At 45.4% G+C, this 18521-nt stretch overlaps 1 protein-coding gene across 14 annotated transcripts in view; it reads right to left on the bottom strand.

Moving 5' to 3' along the window:
* Nucleotides 1-18521, bottom strand: part of PRKN (parkin RBR E3 ubiquitin protein ligase) — a 1201475-nt gene that overhangs the window by 9646 nt on the left and 1173308 nt on the right. The window contains exon 12 of one of the 14 annotated variants that reach the window (XM_070520196.1): nucleotides 12705-13221. The exons of 12 other annotated variants lie outside the window; for them this stretch is intronic. In XM_070520196.1, the coding sequence (XP_070376297.1) occupies nucleotides 12994-13221 (228 nt within the window). In that variant the 3' untranslated portion in view covers nucleotides 12705-12993. Of the gene's footprint in view, nucleotides 1-12704; nucleotides 13222-18521 lie in introns of those variants that run through there. One more of the 14 variants, XM_070520278.1, reaches the window with a different exon arrangement.

The following is an 18521-nucleotide window of genomic DNA, read 5'->3' as shown; positions in this document are numbered from 1 at the left end:
GAACTGAATTTTCCCATTACACACAGATGACTGAGGCTCCTGAGGGGTGACACCAGCTGATGACCTAGGAAAATCCTTCTGAGAGGAGAGAATTGATAAAGAATTGATGAAGATATGTGCCATCTCGGCCTTGGTTCTATGGCAGGGCAGGTTGGGGAGACAAAGTTTCTCTGAGAATTGCTAACCACCAAGCCTCATACACAAGAGCTTGTGAAAAGAATTCATACTACCTAATTAGCTTAAAAAATAACCCAACTCAAAAAATTCATCTGAAATAGTCCTGGGTTGGTAGTGTATCCAGGAACCTGGCTGAAGCAAAAATATTTTCCATTGAGTAATGCACTTTAAAAAGCCAAATCTCAATGAAATCACACAAATAGAACTCCAAGAAACCTGTGATCCCAATTAAAAAGTCACCAAATATAAGAGAAGCCAAGCTACCATGAGTGAAAATGGTAGAAACACCGAACTGCAGAATATAACCAGCAAAGGTTGTAGATATTGAAATGATCAGCAGAGTGTACAAAATAAATATACTTGATATACTTAAAGAAATAAAAGAAAGTATGGAAAGCATGATGAAGAAATAAGAGAATACCATAATTAACCAGGCAGATTAGAAAAAGAAACACGTCTTTGTTTTGCCCATTTTTCTAGACACAGAAAATGAATGATTAAAATTAGAAATTCAGTTGATGAATTACATAGCAAATTAGATACAAATGAAGAAAGAACTTGTGAACTGGAAGATGGAGCTGAAGAAATTACATAGAATGCAGATCAGAGAGCAAAAAGTGCAAAATATGAAAAGGAGATGAAGAGTTAGAGAGGATAGAGTGAGAAGGTACAAAACGTGTCTAGAGTTCTAGAAGGAGATAACAGAGAGCATGAGGGAGAAACAGTATTTGAACAGAGAGTGGCAGAGAAAATACAGATTATCTACAAAGAAGTTGCATTATTCTGACAGCTTATTTCTTAACCTATGGATGCTAGCAGATAGTAGCATAATATCTTTAAGTACTGAAAGAAAATACCAGCCTACTTAGAATTCTATATGAGCAAAATTAATTTTCAAGAATGAGTATGAATAAAAACACTTTCAGACATAAAATACAGAGTCTTTCTCATCAACAGACCTTCACTAGAGAAAGATCCAAATAGGATAAAGTCCAAAAGGAAGATATGAGCTGCAAGAAGAAACTGTGAGCAAAGAAAATGCTAAGCATGAGCAAGTCAAGCAAATATTGACTATATAAAACTATCAAAATAATGCCCAATTTGTTGGTTAAAAAAAATCAAGGTAGAACGAAAATGCTGGAAGAGATTACCATATAAGTGAGAGAATTAAGTAGTTCTAAGGTGCTTGTATTATTTAGGCTGATGATCATTAGACTTTGTTACATTAATATATGTTTAAATTTCTAGGATAATCAGTAAAAAAAAAGAGAGAGAAAGAATTTTGCTTCTAAACAAGAAAAAATAGAAAAAATAGAAAAAAGCAACCAAAAATTCAAAAAGAAGATAAGATGAAAGTATATAAATATTGAAGAAATAGATAGTATGAAATAAAGTGGCAGAAATGACTACAAATATCTTAATAACCAAAATAGGGCTTGTGGACTGTAATCTGGAGCAGGGGTTGGCCAAATCTGGTCTGCTACTTGTACTGTAAATAAAGTTTTATTGAAACAGTCATGTTCATTCATTTACACATGTCTATGGCTACTGGCAGAATTCAGCTGCAAGCAGTTAAATTTTAGTAAGAAGTTAATGAAAATACAATGTAATTTTTTTTCCCATCCAGGTTAACAGACCACCGAATTCTCTTCAGGAACCTCTTGCATCCCAGGGTGAGCACCTGTTCCAGGAGACAGGTGGTTACAAGTAAGCCTATAACATCCTGGCTACAATAGCAAGAAATTATAAACAACCCAGGTGTTTATCTACAGTTGATTGGAAACGTAAACTGTGGTCTATTTATACCGATGGAATACTATACAGCTGTGAAAATGAATGAACTCAGGAAGACACATCAACACAGTGAATCTCCAAAACATAATGCTAAAAGAAAATAAAGCAAGTTGCAAAAGAATACGTACGATATAATTTCTTTTATATAAAGTTGAAACACAAATTTGTGATAAAATAGTACGCACGCTTTAAAAAAAAACCCATTAGATAGCAAGAAAACATAAATGTATGTTAAAACTCGAAAGACACATAAAGGGTGATTCATATAAAATGTAGGACAGTGGAGACCTCTGGGCATAAGGAAGGCAGGGTAGATGCGAGGTTCATAGGGGACTTCAGAGATCTGCTTGGCAATTTGCTTCCTACTGGGGGCGGTGGTGCATGTGTGTTCATCTCATTTCTTGAAAATTACTATTCTTTCAATTATGTATTAAATATACCATTTCATAATATATGTGTTATATATGTACATACACAGAATATGCTTATTTTTTCACATTAAATGGGTAGAAAAACAAACATTATAAATATGTGGAGTCAAAATTACAGTAAAATAACTTTTTGATTTTCTCATTTTGCTACTACTATGTGGTTGTGATCACTATTTAAAGATATATTTCAAAATATAGGTATTCATTATGAAATTTTTCTTTTTTTGAGGAAGATTAGCCCTGAGCTAACATCTGCTGCCAATCCTCCTCTTTTTGCTGAGGAAGACTGGCCCTGAGCTAACATCCATGCCCATCTTCCTCTACTTTATAGGTGGGATGCCTGCCACGGCATGGCTGGATAAGTGGTGTGTAGGTCTGCATCCGGGATCCAAACTGGCGAACCCCGGGCTGCCTAAGTGGAACGTTCGCACTTAACTACTGCGCCACTGGGCCGGCCCCCCATTATGAAAATTTTGAGAAATAAAGAAAGCATAAAAAAATGACAAAAATCATTGGCAATCCCTCACCGGTTATAACTACTGTCCACATTTTTATGTATTCCATATATACTATGCATATTATTTTTTGTAACCCAATTTTCTCCCGTAAAATATATTGTGAACGATTCCCCACATCATTTATAGATATACACGTGTGTGTAAAATTTTAGCTTGCATTGTGCTCCAGCGTGTGAAAGCCTCCTAGCTCACTCAGTCAATCACAGACTACAGGCAATGTAGATGGTTTCTTATCAGTCTGAACAATCTTGAGATAAATGTTCTTAGAGAGGAGTCTTTGCTTTGCTCTTTCATGGGAGAGAGACAAAAATTATGGCAGAAGAAGTGAAATAGTTTGCTCTCAGAATACTGATTTTCCCTGTCTTCTTTTCTGATCCCCAGAGCGTACAGGCCAGAGTGACCTGAAGACCCATGAGACGTCCACTAGGATTCCTCCCAAAGGGCTGTGTCTCTATCCTCCCCAGCAGTAAAGTCCTTTCACATTAGGGCACTCCACACTTAAACCTGGGAGGAATAACTAAATACCCTCTGTGCAAGCATTTACACACTAGCGTGAACTGAGTCATCAGATCTGCCAGTTTGTCTGCAGTAGCTCAGGGAAGTGGGCGGTGGGCAAGAAGGTTTTGGTACATGGGGTGGCAGAGGGAAAAGGAAAAAGCTGGATCAGCAATTTCTAATGCTTTCACCTTCAAGGATAGGCTTTGTCATCATTTCCGTTACAGACTCCCATATTTTAAAGAATTTTGTTTATGAAACAAAACACCTTCTCTTCCTTATGTTAAATGGACATATAGTTGCTGCAATATTACAAATACGGAAACCTCTATTACCCATTCTAAGGGTCAGTTAGGATCTGGAGCCTTGAGTTGGCACCTCCTGGGCTAGGCACGCATTGCTGCAAAGGGAGAGATGGGTTCTCCCAGGACACTGAGGGGCAGAAGAACCCTGGGCAGGCCAGTGGGCAGGACTGGGTACCAAGAGGGGAGGTGGGGGTGGGACACAGAGGACAAACTTCTCCTGTTGATAGAGTGACCATATGTCCTGGCTGGTCTTGTGTATTAAACATGCCTTTTTATTCTGACGCTTTGACCTCTGTGGCCTTGCTGACACTGACAGACTGCCCCCAGCCCCAGGGCTAGCTAATTCCGACAGATAGTAAAGACTCAAGGATGCCTTCCATATGTAAACTAACCAACCCAGAGCCCATACCCCAAATGCCTCCTCTGTTGGGCTCTCAAACTCTGGGGCCACTATGCACCTGTCCTGGTCACACCAGGCCCAGTAGGGACAAGCAGGGACAGCCCCTATACCCCAGAGCCCACTGCAACTATTCAAACTAGCCAACCCCAAGCCTGCTCGCTCTCTTGCACATTCCATCCCAGGAAACCACAGTAAAGCTCTTGTCCAACGTTTTCCATCTCTCCCACTGCCTCCTGACCAACCCTGGCCCTTCCCCATGTGGCCTTGTGTGGCGTCACCTACCTCCTCCGCTTGAGATCTGTTAGTAACAAACTATCTTTCAAAGGCAGTCATTTCCTGATCTTTGGCTGTAGTATACCCGAATAACAAAATCTGCCTTTTTTAACACCTAGGATAAAACTAGTATGTATCTATTGACCTGGCAAAATTATTGCAATGCCCTTCTGTCTCAAAAGTGCCCTGGTTTCCATAATAGATCATTGGGTCCCATGCTCATTAGCAAGCCAGTCTAGGTCTTGCTCTGCCAGCAGCAGGGCCTGGGGCCTGAACCGTGCCTAGTACACAGTAGGGGCTCAGTGAACGCTCACTGACTGGCTGGCGGTGGCTTCCTCTTAGCGGAGGATCACTGTGCATTCTCTATGGTTTCTGTGCCTCCCTCATTCCTGCCTGCTGTTGTCATTGGGGACAAGCTCTGCTCTGTTGTATCTGGAAGATGAAAAACAAGAGAGAGAAAACGGACTGGCCCAGGAGCAGGGTCAAGAGAATCAGAGCAAAGACAGCCTCGGCTACCCAGGGACCAGATCTAGTTCCGAACTCTGTCCGTGGGCGGCTTATCAGTGACATGAATCTCAGCCCAGGAAGATGGCTCGATTTTCATCACTTTTTCTACATTTAGGGGACCGAAGTAATATAGCAAATTTCTCAAGTAATAGAGGCTGGTGGTCAACCCCAATCAATGCAAACACATATGCAATTTGATTATAAACTCTGGATAGCAAACCAGATTAACCAGTTTAACAAACTGATAAAATGCAGAGTTATGGCTTTAGGGCTTCCTGATTCAATATTCAGGTGTCATGGTTCAGGCCCTGAGAGATTAGCTTTCAGGCAAGTCAGGGGAGAGAATGAGTAATCAGCCAAACTCTCCGAAACAGTAAAATCAAGTATAATTCCACAGGGAAGCAAAGGCGGAAAGAGGAAGCCCAGAGCAGACACACTGTGATTTCAGAGCAGACACACTCAGCAGCAGGCCAATCCAAATGCCGCCCGAGATGCAGCTGAGCATCCTTTCCCAGGTGGCAATGCTGAGCACCTTGGTAAAGACTCCATCTAGCTCTCTTTAGGGGGAAAGGGAGCATCTCCTTGCCCTTTTACCTTTTTCTGTCAGAGGGGGTAAATCTGGGTCTCAGCCGCCTGCTCCCCAGGCAAGTGGAAAGGGAGGCCCCAGCCTTGCTCACGCCCAGCTCTCCTTTCCTTCCTGGCGCGCCCCTTCTGCCCTTCTGCTCCCCCTGCAAGATTCTGTTATGGTGCCAGCTGTGAAGATTTCAGCAGTCCTCTCTTCAGACACAGTCAACTCATGTACCTCTCTGCTCTCACAATGCTTTTGTGTGTGTATCCATTCCTGCATGTAGCACTCGGGATGGTAAGGAAGAGCTTGTGTGTCCACATCCACTCTGGACAGTGAAGGCCTCAAGCTCAGCGCTGCTGGCTCAGCCATCTTCATCCCTCAGTGCCTAGTGCAGGCTGGGCTCCCAGGGGCCACTCCAAGCAGCTGGACTGACCGGCTGAATGGCTGCAAGGGGCTCCTCTGCATAGGTCATTGGAAGACAGGGCATGGCTTCTAGTCTCAGAATCTGAAAACCCAGCTGGGAGATAAGATGCAAACAGGGGGCCCCTCCCAGAGTAGCTGGTGTACAGGAGGAATGCCAGAGGAGAAGACAGGAAGTGCTGTTGGAGTCTCTGAGGAAGGAGGACTCTGAAGGGCGACCAGGAGAGATGAGATGGAAGCAGGATCTGACAGGTGCTTTTGCAAATGAGGGGTAGAATTTGAATAAACACAGGGGGGAACAGGACCGCTTTAGAAAGAGGGAATGTCATGACCACACACCAGGAACACGAAGAATGTTAAATTCATGAGTGAACAGGGCAGGAAAGGCATGTATTCAGGAGATGTCTGATGCATCATGTGGAAACTAGCAAGAGACCCAGAGAAGCCTGCAGTGTTAGAAACAGAGGACACAGACATTATTTTATAGGCAAAGAAACACAGAGAGAAAAATAGGTTGTAGGCAGATTGCAAAGGGTCTTAACAGGTTTTTACTATAATAAGAAGTGCCATTTATTAAGAACCTACTATGTGCCAGAACCCAAGGAACAAGGCAAAATGGCAACTGCATGAAATGCTTTTTAGCACCATGCTGGTGGGGTTTCTGATAAGCCTGCCTGACAGTCATCCAACCCTCTCTTGGGGGAAGTAACTCCGACTACCTACCTCAACTGATTAGGGCCCAGGAGTTTTACAGCCTTGAAAAGTTAAAGGTTAACTTGTAAAGAGTTGATAAGATACGATAGTTGTGTTTTTTTTAGTGATAGAGAATATATGCCCAAAGGTTACAGTTTTATTGCCCCATAAACAGTTCTGTCTATAACTTAGTAACCATATTTCAGCATTCTTTCCCAAATGACTCAGTATTCTCTTCCTCAGATGCTCATGGAACCAGCTCTCTTGTTCTTTTGCTGGTTTGCCCACTGAGTTGCTAAATAAGACTGGTTTGGGCTGACACGAAACCATGTCCAAGCATCGTGCGGGACACCTGCAAAGCTGTGAGCTCCCAGTTTGCAGGGAGTAGTTCAAGGGCTGGTCCAGGGCCCTGGAGCAGAGGAGAGGAGCAGTTTGAAGAAGAAACAGTAACAATGTCTCTGTTATATTAGAAAGGGTGCTCTCTGTGGCAGAGGCCTCAGTAGATTGTTTAATGTAGTAACTCTAGCCTCTCGGCTAATAGTTGATATCAACTATTTTGGCAGAAGAAACGGCAGCTTTGGGAAGCTACAGAACTTGTCCAAGGTCACATGGCCTGTGAGCAGCGGAATCAGAATTTAAACCTTGAGCTGTCTGATTTCATACATCTGGCTTTTCCTACTATAATTTCTTTCTTTCACTATGATGTCACATGTTGCAAAGAGGACTAAAGGATGGAAGGCCATGACAATGTTATGGCGTGGTTCCACAACAACTTGCGGCCCAGGGATAGCAGGGGGAAGCCTTCACTTCCTCTGCCATCAGCACCGGGCCCCTCAGTGGTGGAGGCGCAGCCAGCCCGAGGCTTTCGCTGGAGCCACTCGCTCGGCTGTGCGGCTGTTTGCCATCACTGCGATCTGGCCGCCTCTCACTTCCACCTGACCTGCTGAAATTGTTCTCAAAAAGGACGCAAGTGGGGCCCAATTGCCCAGGCCATGCCTTCTCTCTTTCCTTTTCTTCTCTGACTGTCCCCCTGCACTTAACACTTGCCAGCTTCCTTCCTCCCTGGCAGGACTGAGCCACCAAGAAAGCCCCCACCCCCACATCAACATTTTTCTTGTTACTTCCTAGCTTCACCCAGTTGGATTCATGTGGCTGGAGAGCCAGAGACCCACATCCCTGCTGCTGGCCTAGGTGACAGTGGGGAACCAAAAAACACAACTCTGGAACATCCTGCTAGTGGGCTATCTGTGCCTGGGAGACTGTGCTAGACCCCTGGGGGGAAAATGGCTGTCATCAAGCCCTTTCTACTGAGATCTTTGCTTAGCATCCTTTATGAGCATCCTTGATACTGATGTTCAAATCCTTCCAGAATGATTGCAAGCAGTGGCTGGAAGCCCACTGCTTCAGGATCAACAAGGGATTTTTAAAAATACAGATTCTTGTACGCACACGCTGGAGGTTTGGATCCAGCAGGTCTGGAGTGGGGTTGAGAAATTTGAGTCCTTAAAAACTCTCCAGGGGCTTGTAGGGCACAGAGGGGTTTGGGAACCATCTCATTTGGGCCTGGGGAAGAGCATGATGTTTAGTTGGATAAACTTACCCTCCGTTACGGCTTTAGTCATCGAGCTGTAAAGCAATGACTTGTCACTGTGTTGCCAGGAGGTGAAGGTCGCTTTGCGAGTGAGCATTATTGCACCACATGCAATTAACTGTGGCTCATATAGGGCAGCGGAACAATCAGGGTAATTGTATAGATCTCTGGGCCTGCTTCCCGTTCACCCATCAAGAGGAGGAACAGCGTGTGAGCGCAGTGCATGTTTGTGTGGGACATGGAGGGCGTGGAAAGGGACAAATCTCTCTTCTTACATATTTGGTGGCTGAAAACAGCAATTCCATATATATCTTCAAAATGGCCTCAGCAAGGTCAAGTACTGGCGTGATAGCCACTCTGTGGCTTCAGAAGGGACCACGGTTTTTGTTTCTATGGTGATAACTGTTAAGTGACCATTTAGAGGTGTCTACACCAGGAGAAGTGGTTCAGAGCAGGGTTTGGAGTCATCATGCCTGGGTTTAAATGCCAGCTTCACTCTTGACTTGCTGTGTAACTGCGGACAGATGCCCAACCTCAGTCTCTGCTCCTCCGTGAGTATGATGAATGTGGTACCTGCCTCATAATAAGACAAACATGCAAAGAGCTCAGCACAGAGCCTGGTGTCCCCTCAGTGCTAAGTTCGTATTTTCCATGATCACAGTTTTTATTATTTTGTAGTCATCACCATCATCTCTGACTTAGAGAGACGGCACTGTCAGACTACAGGTGTTTGTATCAACTGAAAGACTGCGGAAGGCCTGGGCTGACCTGAAGTCTCCTTTAAAAAAGACAGGCAAATCCTAGTGCCCTCATAGAATGCAGAAAATTTGTGCCTGTGCGATACTGATGATATATATGTAAGTTAGAGCAACTTGAGAGACTGTTCACATACATGTCATCTTTCCTACTTTAGGAAACTTATCTGTGACACTTGTTTAGCCAATAGTTGGACAAGCATATCCTAATTCTGAAAGAGTCCATTTACATCTGTTTTCCAAAACGGATCAGACTGCCGTTAATCCCTGAAAACACAGTTGGCTTAATTCAGATGTGAATGTTTTCATGTGAATGCCAGCTTTGAAGTGTTACCCGGCCTGGTGGTGTAGTGGTTAAGTTCACATGCTCTGCTTGGGCAGCCCGGGATTTGCAGGTTCGGATCCCTGGCGTGGACCTATATACTGCTCATCAGGCCATGCTGTGGTGGCATCTCACATACAAAAAATAGAGGAAGACTGGAACAGATGTTAGCTCAGGGCCAATCTTCCTCGCCACCCCCCCACCCCCCAAAAAGACAGACAAAAACCCCCAAAACACTGAATGCCCAGATAATATTCACTTGCCAGATAATTACTGAAAACTCCCACCCACTCGGAGAGTAGCCTTCCCAACCTTCCCGGAGCCACAGCAAAGTCAAAACTGATGCTCCAGTTGAAGGCCACTGCTTGTGAGTAGCGTGCCCCCTACTGGCGAGACGGAACACTGCATCGCCTTTCAGGCAGGAAGATGTCAACAGAACTTCTTTTGCTATTCTCACAACATTCTTGAAACTATTGCTATCCCTTTTTGGGGGAATATATATATATTTGTATATTAAATATACATATTAGGAAGAAATAGTTCTATATATTTATCTACCTTTATGTGTATATATTTAGAGAGAAATCATCAGAGTGCCAGGAAGTAAGCAGCCTCTGCCGAGTGCTGGGTGGGTTGCCAGGCCACACCGTCCCCACTAAGTTCCAAACTTCCCAGGCTCTGCTTTCGAACGCAATCTGGAAGACTATCTGGGATGCTAACAAGAACAGTGGTGACGTCTTATTAGTGCAATGCGTACCAGCACCACCGTGGGGCTAGATCTCATACAGCACCGCCCCACGGGGCTTAACTGCTTCATAAAGGGCCAGAAAGTAAACAGTGTCTGTTAGCCTATTTTGAGATGGGTGGGGAAATGGACCAATACAAATATTAAGTAGCAAGATTATTAATAGGTATCATTTATTGGGAATTTTAAAGAGCTTTGTGTTCGACTATTATCCCAAGTTGACAAATGGAGAAAAGTGCCCTTTGGCAAGGAAGATGAGCTAACTTAGAGTTTTGGTAAAGGAGATCTCTGGTCCACGGCTTGCTTAAGTCAGTAATTACTAAAATTATCAACATGGACAGGATTTTGAATATGGAGGCATCCCTAACGCAAAGAGGAAGCCAGAGCAGAGAACAAAGCTTGTCCTTTGTGTAAAGTGTAGCTATTCCGGAACAAAGCCGACTATTGTCTTTGCCGGAGCTGGCACAGAAATCCATTCATTTGACAGACGTGTGTTGGGTGCCCATAAGGTGCCAGGCACTGTTCTAGGTACCAGGGATACATTAATAAACAAAAGGGATGACAGATAAAGAACAAACAAAACCCCTGTCTTGTGGCACTTACGTGCCAGCAGAACAATGGCTCTCAAACTGTGGCGCGCATCAGTGGCACCCGCAGGGCTTGTTCAAATGCAGGTTGCTGCAGATCCACCTCTGACAGCCCTGTCTGGTTTCTGAATCAGTAGGTCCGGGGCGGGGCCAAGAATTTGTGATTGAACATGTTCCCGGGTGATGCGCATGCAGCTCACCTGTGGGCTACCCTTTGAGAAGCTTGCGTGTGAATGTGCGTGAGTTCTAGCACAAGTTGTTTCAAGTGTGTACGTCCAGTCTCCCCAGCCTGATGTAATCCTGTGAGGGGCGCGTACAATGGGACGAGGATAGGTGAGGAAAGAACTACGTTATTCTGCTCACGCTGTGATTTGTTGGGTTCTGGACCAGGCATTATGCCTGCATTGTTTCATTAATTCCTTTTGATTTCACACTATCATAGTATAGATGAGGAAAGCATGGCTTTGAGAGGGTACACAATTCACTTCATGATTCCCACAGCTGGTGTATCAGTCAGGGTTCTCCAGAGAGACAGAACCAATAGGATATATGTACATATACATAAAATATATGGATTTATTTTAAGGAATTGGCTCATGGGATTGTGGGAGCTGGCAAGTTTAAATCTGATGGGCAGGCCAGCAGGCTGCAAAGTCAGGCAGAATTTCTATATTATGGTCTTGATGCAGGATTCGTTCTTATCTGGGAAACCTCAGTCTTGGCTCTTAAGGCCTTCAATTGATTGGACGAGGCCCACCCACATTATGGATAAGTGCCTTTACTTAAAGCCAATTGATTACAGATGTTGACCACATCTATAAAATACCTTCAGAGCCACACCTAGACTAGTGTTTGACAAAACAACCAGGCAACATAGCCTACCCAAGTTGACACAAAAATTAACTGTTACAGCTAGCCATGGCTAAAACTCATATTCAAGATCAGATCTGTTTGCCTTCCAAACCATTCTGCCTTCCCCTGGATTCCTCACAAAATAAGGCTGGGCAGATAATAGAGGCACTATTAGTTCTTGTTGAGAGAAATTAAACATAAACTTGGAAAATGACAGTGATCCACTTAAACGGTGCTAGAGCTTCATGCTTGCATTCGGCAGTTGCTTCATTCGATAGGAGGCAGTCACATAGGGCCGAAGAACCCCTGTCCCCACAAACGGTCTACCAGCCAACTGTGGATGACAATATACATATACTCCCGCCATTTTTAGTCAATCCGTGGATAAAGGGTTTGTTGAAGCCAGGACCCCGCTCTGAGTTTGTCAAATCTGCACCTTGCTCAGTGCTGCTCCCGTGGGGACAGTCCTTCGATTCTCCCGCCCCTCTTGTTCGTTGAAAGTGGGCAAGACGCCTTTTTTCTCCGAGTCTCTTCTCTTTCGGGCACCTTGGGTTGCGGAATATATTATTTCCCTTAAGGATGTAGCGCCATCTGGTGGGTTAGCGGCGCTCTGCGGATGTTTGTTTCCCTCTTCCCGCTCCAAGAGGAAACGCTGAGAGTTGACAGGGCATCCTTTCCAAGGGTGGAGATGAACCAGTTCCCGGGGGTGTGTGTGTGCGTGTGTGCGCGCGCACGTGTGTGTGGCGTGGTATGTCTGTGGGGGATGTACGGGCAGTGTGTATGTGTGGTGTGTGTGGAGGGGGTGGTACACGTGGTGTCGGTGTGTGTGTACACACGTGTGTGTGGTGTGGTGTGTGTGGTGCGTCCATGGCGGATGTACGTGGGGTGTGCATGTGGTGTGTGTCCTGGGGGTGGGGTGGTGGGGTGGTATGTGTGTGGTGGGTATGTGTGTGTGTGATGTGTGTGTGGCAAGCGTGTACATAGGGGATGGATGTGGGGTGTGTGTGTGGGATGCGTGTGTGGGATGGATGTGGGGTGTGTGTGTGGGATGCGTGTGTGGGATGGATGTGGGGTGTGTGTGTGGGATGCGTGTGTGGGATGGATGTGGGGTGTGTGTGTGGGATGCGTGTGTGGGATGGATGTGGGGTGTGTCTGTAGGATGCGTGTGTGGGATGGATGTGGGGTGTGTGTGTGGGATGCGTGTGTGGGATGGATGTGGGGTGTGTGTGTGGGATGCGTGTGTGGGATGGATGTGGGGTGTGTCTGTGGGATGCATGTGTGGGATGGATGTGAGGTGTGCATGTGGGATGGGTATGCGGGATGGGTGTGGGGGGGTACGTGATAACGAGTTTGTGGAAAAATACTTCCCACATTACTGAGCTGTTCCAAAGCTTGTTTAGGATACAGGAGACGGACTTGCAAATTCAGGTTGGGATTACATTTAGTCCTTCTCTAGCGAGTGGGCCAGGATTCCTGAAACCCCTCTGGGTCCAGAAGCCACAGGGGCAGCCCCGTGTCCAGCTGAGCTGCCCCTGCTTGGGGAGGTGCTCCAGAGAGGGGCTACGCAGGATGGGGAGGGACTCCGGCAGGTGTCTGCCAGGAGGGCTGAGCTCTGGCTGGGGCCGAGGTAAGAGAGCTCAGGGGACCTGGCAGAGTGCGTCCCTCAGCGTGGACACCAGGCTGGGAGGAGCTCAAGGGGCTAGGAGGCTTCTGGATGGGGGAGAAGTCCCCTGGGAGAGGCTGAAGCCCCAGGGAAGTGCTGCAGTGGGGGCTCAGTGCGCGCTGTTTCTAGAAGAGAAAGAAGAGAAAAAGAAAGAAAAGAATTTCTGCAGGACAGGAAGGGGTTCTTGGAAAGACAGAGACCTGGGTCTGTTTGGGGAGGGTCTGCTTCCCCAGTACGTTTGACATGTTAACGTGCGTGTGTGTGCGCCTTCATTTATTTATCAATGTTGTCCTTCATTTTCTCTCTCTATTGTGCCTGACATTTTTAGCATTCAGCCTTAAAAATACCCAAACACCAAAGTTTTGCCATTTTTTAGTACTTTACAGTGCCTAAAATGCTTACGTACATTCTCATTTCGTTATTTATAGCTTAGTAGATCTTACTGGCCCCATGCGGCAGGTGAGGAAAAATGCGTCAGAATTTGAATGACTTGCTTGGAAGTGGAGGAAATCATACAGGTTCTTTTGAAGACCAGCCCAGGGCCATTTCTGCTCCCAGAGCCAAGCTTTCACACACGCTAGGTGCTCTGGAAACGCGCCGCGGAGGGTCTGGGGTTGTCTTCGGCATTTAGTGACAAGCGGAGGATACGTCTGCATTTACTGGGATCGATCACAGTCACTACATGTCTGCATGTCCACCACACTGCATACCCAGAGTCACGGATTTCAATGAAGTGGCATCATTAAGCTGTTTTACTTAAGCCAACGAGCGATTCAGGAACTACGCTTGAGTAACTGGGGGCCTAGACCTCCGGGAATAATACATTCCCCCCGTCTCCCAATTCTGGGGCTGCACTTGTGTGTAACAGCAGTAAATGGCCCAGAGATAACTCTGCGAAGAGAGACAGTGGCAAAATATATCCAGGGATCCATCACTGTTTCACATTCCTTCACCGGGGGAGGCACGTCTCCCAGCCTCTAGTTATAGACCTGAGGAGATCCGGGTAGGGATTATGGGTAAGGGGCGACCAATTGGAGATTATTAATCTTGTGTCTTTACTGTTGGCTCTAGCCTAGGCATCCCCTCTCAGGGTGTCTGTGCATCCGTTCCTTCACCTGCTGAATACTTCTGAGGAGAAGTCCAAAGTGAACTTGTCATCTCTCCCTGGACACCCTACTTTTTTTTTTTTGCTGAGGAAGATTAACATCTGTTAACTAACATCTGTTGCCAACTCTCTTCTTTGTTTGCTTGAGGAAGATTAGCCCTGAGCTAAGATCTGTGCCAATCTTCCTCCACTTTATATGTGGGTCACCACCACAGCATGGCTGATGAGTGGTGTAGGTCCGCACCCAGGATCTGAACCTGCGAACCCGGGCCACCTAAGTGGAGCCTGCCAACTTAACTGCTATGCCATGGGGACAGCCCCTGGACACCCTACTTATGTTCCTGTGTTTCCTCTTGCAGTGAATGGCACCACCGCCTGCCCTAGTTAGAAATTCAGGCATCAACATTAACTCATCACTTCTCTCATCCCATCTCCAATTCATTGCCAAGATCTGTGGATCCTACCTCAAACCCTCCACCTCTCTGTATTCCCCTCCTGCTCTCATCAGTACTCCATGTGTCTCTCTAGTCCTGGTGCTGGTAATGGATCCTCTGTTGCACCCAGCCCCACTCCACCTTGGCACTCAGGTATGGGTTTCCCCAGCTGCTGGGAGTTTTGGCTGCTGATGGATCTCTGCTGAGATGCTGTCTGGGACTGTCCCTAAGTCAAAGAGCACTGCCTCACTCAAGTCCCAGCCCCTCGTGGAGGTGGGGACAACCCACATCCAATGACAGATGGATGCATGCAATGGATGCATGCTAAAGGCCAGCCTCTAGCCCCCTTGCCTCAAGGTGAGACAACTCTCAAGAGCCATCTAGTGAGATCCCCCAGGATCCCCCTCCCTTCATCTTCTGCAACTCCATCAGTTTAACGTCTCCCTCCGCTCAATCCTTCTTCCTTCTCTTCCTAAGGCGTTGTTCCTGAGAGCAGTCCCCAAGATACCTCTCATATGCAAGACTCAGAGGCGGTTCCGCTGGGAACCTGACCTATGACAGCTGGTACCAGGAGTGGTCCTAGGACACAAACTCCGAAATGGGGGGTGAGTTGGACACGTGCCAGCTAGCTGCCAAAGGAGAGGCCATTACTGGTAGGAGACGAGCCCTAGAAGGTTTGAGTGGGGTCCAGAGCTGCAAAGGGCTTTGCAGCAGGGTCAGGCTGCAGTGCAAGCAGTCCTGTCACTGGGGATTTATAGATAGGCAGACCTTGTGGTATTCGAGGTATCCATGGTGGGAAAAGATGTCACATGGAATTTATTGCAAGTCGGTAAGAGAATCGCAATGACAACATCTAGTGTTCTATAGCTGAGAGTTATGCACCATTTGAAATAAAGCTTCTGGCATGCTCTTGAGCCCTAGAGAGCGGGAGCATCAGCAGCAAACCTCCCTAAGATGGAAGTGGCACATCCAGGTTCGGGCGCAGGCAGGACAACAGGGCATGAGTCAGCTGCATGAGCAGGTGGCTCAGACCTCCACGTTACCCACCACCTGTCCTTTGGCTCACAAGCCAGGCTCCATGGTGGTTGTGGTTGTAGGGGAGGCGGGAGCTGTTCTTTATGATCCAAGCTTGGCTCACAATTGGGTTTGCTCAGCATGTGTCTTACTCTGGGCTGCTGTAACAAAACACCCCAGACTGGAGGTCTTATAAACAACAGGAAGTTATTCCTCACAGTTCTGGAGGCTGGGAAGTTCAAAATCAAGGCACCAGCATAGTTACATTCTGGTGCAGGCTCTCTTCCCAGCTCATAGTCAGCACCTTCTTGCTCTGTCCTCACATGTGGAAGGTGCGAGGGACCTTTGTAGGGTCTCTTTTATGAGGCACTAATCCCATTCATGAGGGCTCTACCCTCACGACTTAAGTGCCTCTTAATACTGTCATCTTTGGGGGTTAGGATTTCAACATATGAACTTTAGGGAGACAAATTCATTAAGACCATAGCAGCATGTGAGTGCATGCCAACAACGGACTATTGCTATCCTATAACCCTTTTTATGGTTGAAAGAGGGTGGTGAGGAGAAACCCTCCCAATGGGCAGAGCTTTGGACAATTCAACTGATGACACACTTTGTGTGGAAAGAAAAGAGTCGTGGGTTAAGAATATATATTTACTCATAGGCAGTGGCAAACGTCTTGATAGGTTAGTTAAGAGCGTGGAAGCAGAAAATCTGGAAGGTTGAGGACAAAGAAGACAAGGAGATCTGCAAAAAAGGCACGTGGATAGACCTCTGAGAGTGGGCATGAAATGTGAACATGAAATGTATAGCATCTTCATTTCCATGAGGAGGCATCCACCACAGAGGGTCCTTAAACAAATAGACAGAATGATCTGGCCAGTTGACAGCCAGCCTCTGTCACTGGCCACACCAGTGCTGGTTCAAAGGACTCCTGAATGGCGCAATCATGGCAGCAGGATGACAGTTCTGCACGGATCCTACAGCTTAGACTTTCACTCACCAAGGCTGATGTAGCTCCTGCCACTGCCGATGTCCAACCCTCCAGCAACACTGAGTCCCTAGTATGACACATCCTTCAAGGAGAGCAATCAGCCAATTGACGTCAAGTTGATTACATTGACAGCCTAGAAGAGGTGGAATTTACTGCTATTCTGGGTATGTGCTTGCCTCTCTAGGTAGCACTGCCAACCAAAGGCTTACGGCATCCTGCATAACATTGCATTGAACCAAAGAAACCCACTTTCCAGCAAAGTATGTGTCACACAGGGCATGTGACCATGGTGTAGTCTGGTCTCTTCACATATCATACCATCCAGAAGCTGCTGATCTGATGACGGTGATGGACATGCCTTTCAAGATGCAGCTGGAGATACACTGCGAGATGAGGTGCTATCCTTCAATATAAGATTTACACCCTAAATCAACAACTGCTATTTGAGACTGTACCTCCAACAGGTAGAATACAATGGTTGAGGAATCAAGGGGTGGAAGTAGGAAAACAGCCTTACTTATCATCTCAGTGATCCACTTGGGAATTTGTGCTCTCTATCTGTGCCACTCTGAGCCTTGCAGATAAAGAGGCCCTTGTTTCCATAGGAAAACACTTCTACCAGGGAACCCATCAAGAGTTCTATTAAACTTCAAGTTACAGCTGCAATCTGGTCACTTCATGCTCTGTTTACCCCGAGGCTAGCAGGCAAGGAAAAGTTTCTTGGGAGGTTTTTGATTACTGATTTAATCTCCTTAGTAGTAACTGGTCTGTTCAGACTTTCTGTTTGTTCATGGCTCAGTCTTGGTAGGTTGTATGTTTCTAGGAATTTATCCATTTCTCCTAGGTTGTCCAACTTGTTGGTGTATAACTGTTCACAGTAGTTGTAATATCATATCAGTTGTAAGTTCTTATCACTTGCAATGTTTCCTCTTTCATTTCTGATTTTATTTATTTGAGTTCTTTTTTTTTCTTAGTAAATCTGGCTAAAGACTTGTCTCTCTTTTAAAAGAAACAGCTCTTAGTTTTATTGATTTTTTTCTATTGTCTTTTTAGTCTCTATTTCATTTACTTCTGCTCTGATCTTATTTTCTTTCTTCTACTAACTTTGGACTTAGCTTGTTTTTCTTTTTCTAGTCCCCGGAGGCATAAAATTAGGCTGTTTATTCGAGATTTTTCTTTTTTCTCTAGGTGTTTATCCTATAAACTTCCCACTTAGACTGCTTTTGCTGCATCCCATAAGTTTTGGGATGTTGTATTTTCATTTGTCTCAAGATATTTTTCATTTCTCTTTTGATTTTCGATTTCTTCTTTGACTTATTGGTTGTTCAGGAGGATGTTGTGTAATCTCCACATACTTGTAAGTTTTCCAGCTTTTCTCTTGCTGTTCACTTATAGTTTCACACCATTGTGGTCAAAAAAGATGCTTGATATGATTTCAATCTTCTTAAATTTATTAAGCCTCATGTTGTGGCCTAATACATGATCTATCCTGGAGAATATTCCATGTGTGCTTGAGAAGAATGTGTAATCTGCTGCTGTTGGATGGAATGTTCTGTATACGTCCATTAGGTACATCTCATCTAATGTGTAGTTTAAGTCCAAGATTTCCTTGTTGATTTTCTATCTGGATGGTGTATCCATTGTTGAAAGTGGAGTATTGAAATCCCCTGCTATTATTGTATTGCTATTTGTCTCTTCAGGTATGTTAATGTTTGCTTTATATATTTAGGTGCTTCTATGTTGGGTGCATAAGTATTTACTAATGTTATATTCTCTTGATGAATTTACCCCTTTATCATTATGTAATGATCTTCTTTGTCTCTTGTTACTGTGTTTGGCTTAAAGTCTATATAAGATATAAGTATGGCTATATCTGCT

Source organism: Equus asinus, chromosome 1, assembly GCF_041296235.1.
Source record: "Equus asinus isolate D_3611 breed Donkey chromosome 1, EquAss-T2T_v2, whole genome shotgun sequence".
NCBI lineage: Eukaryota > Metazoa > Chordata > Mammalia > Perissodactyla > Equidae > Equus > Equus asinus.
The sequence above is the reverse complement of the archived record's forward strand: the minus strand, read 5'-3'. Positions and strand labels throughout refer to the sequence as shown.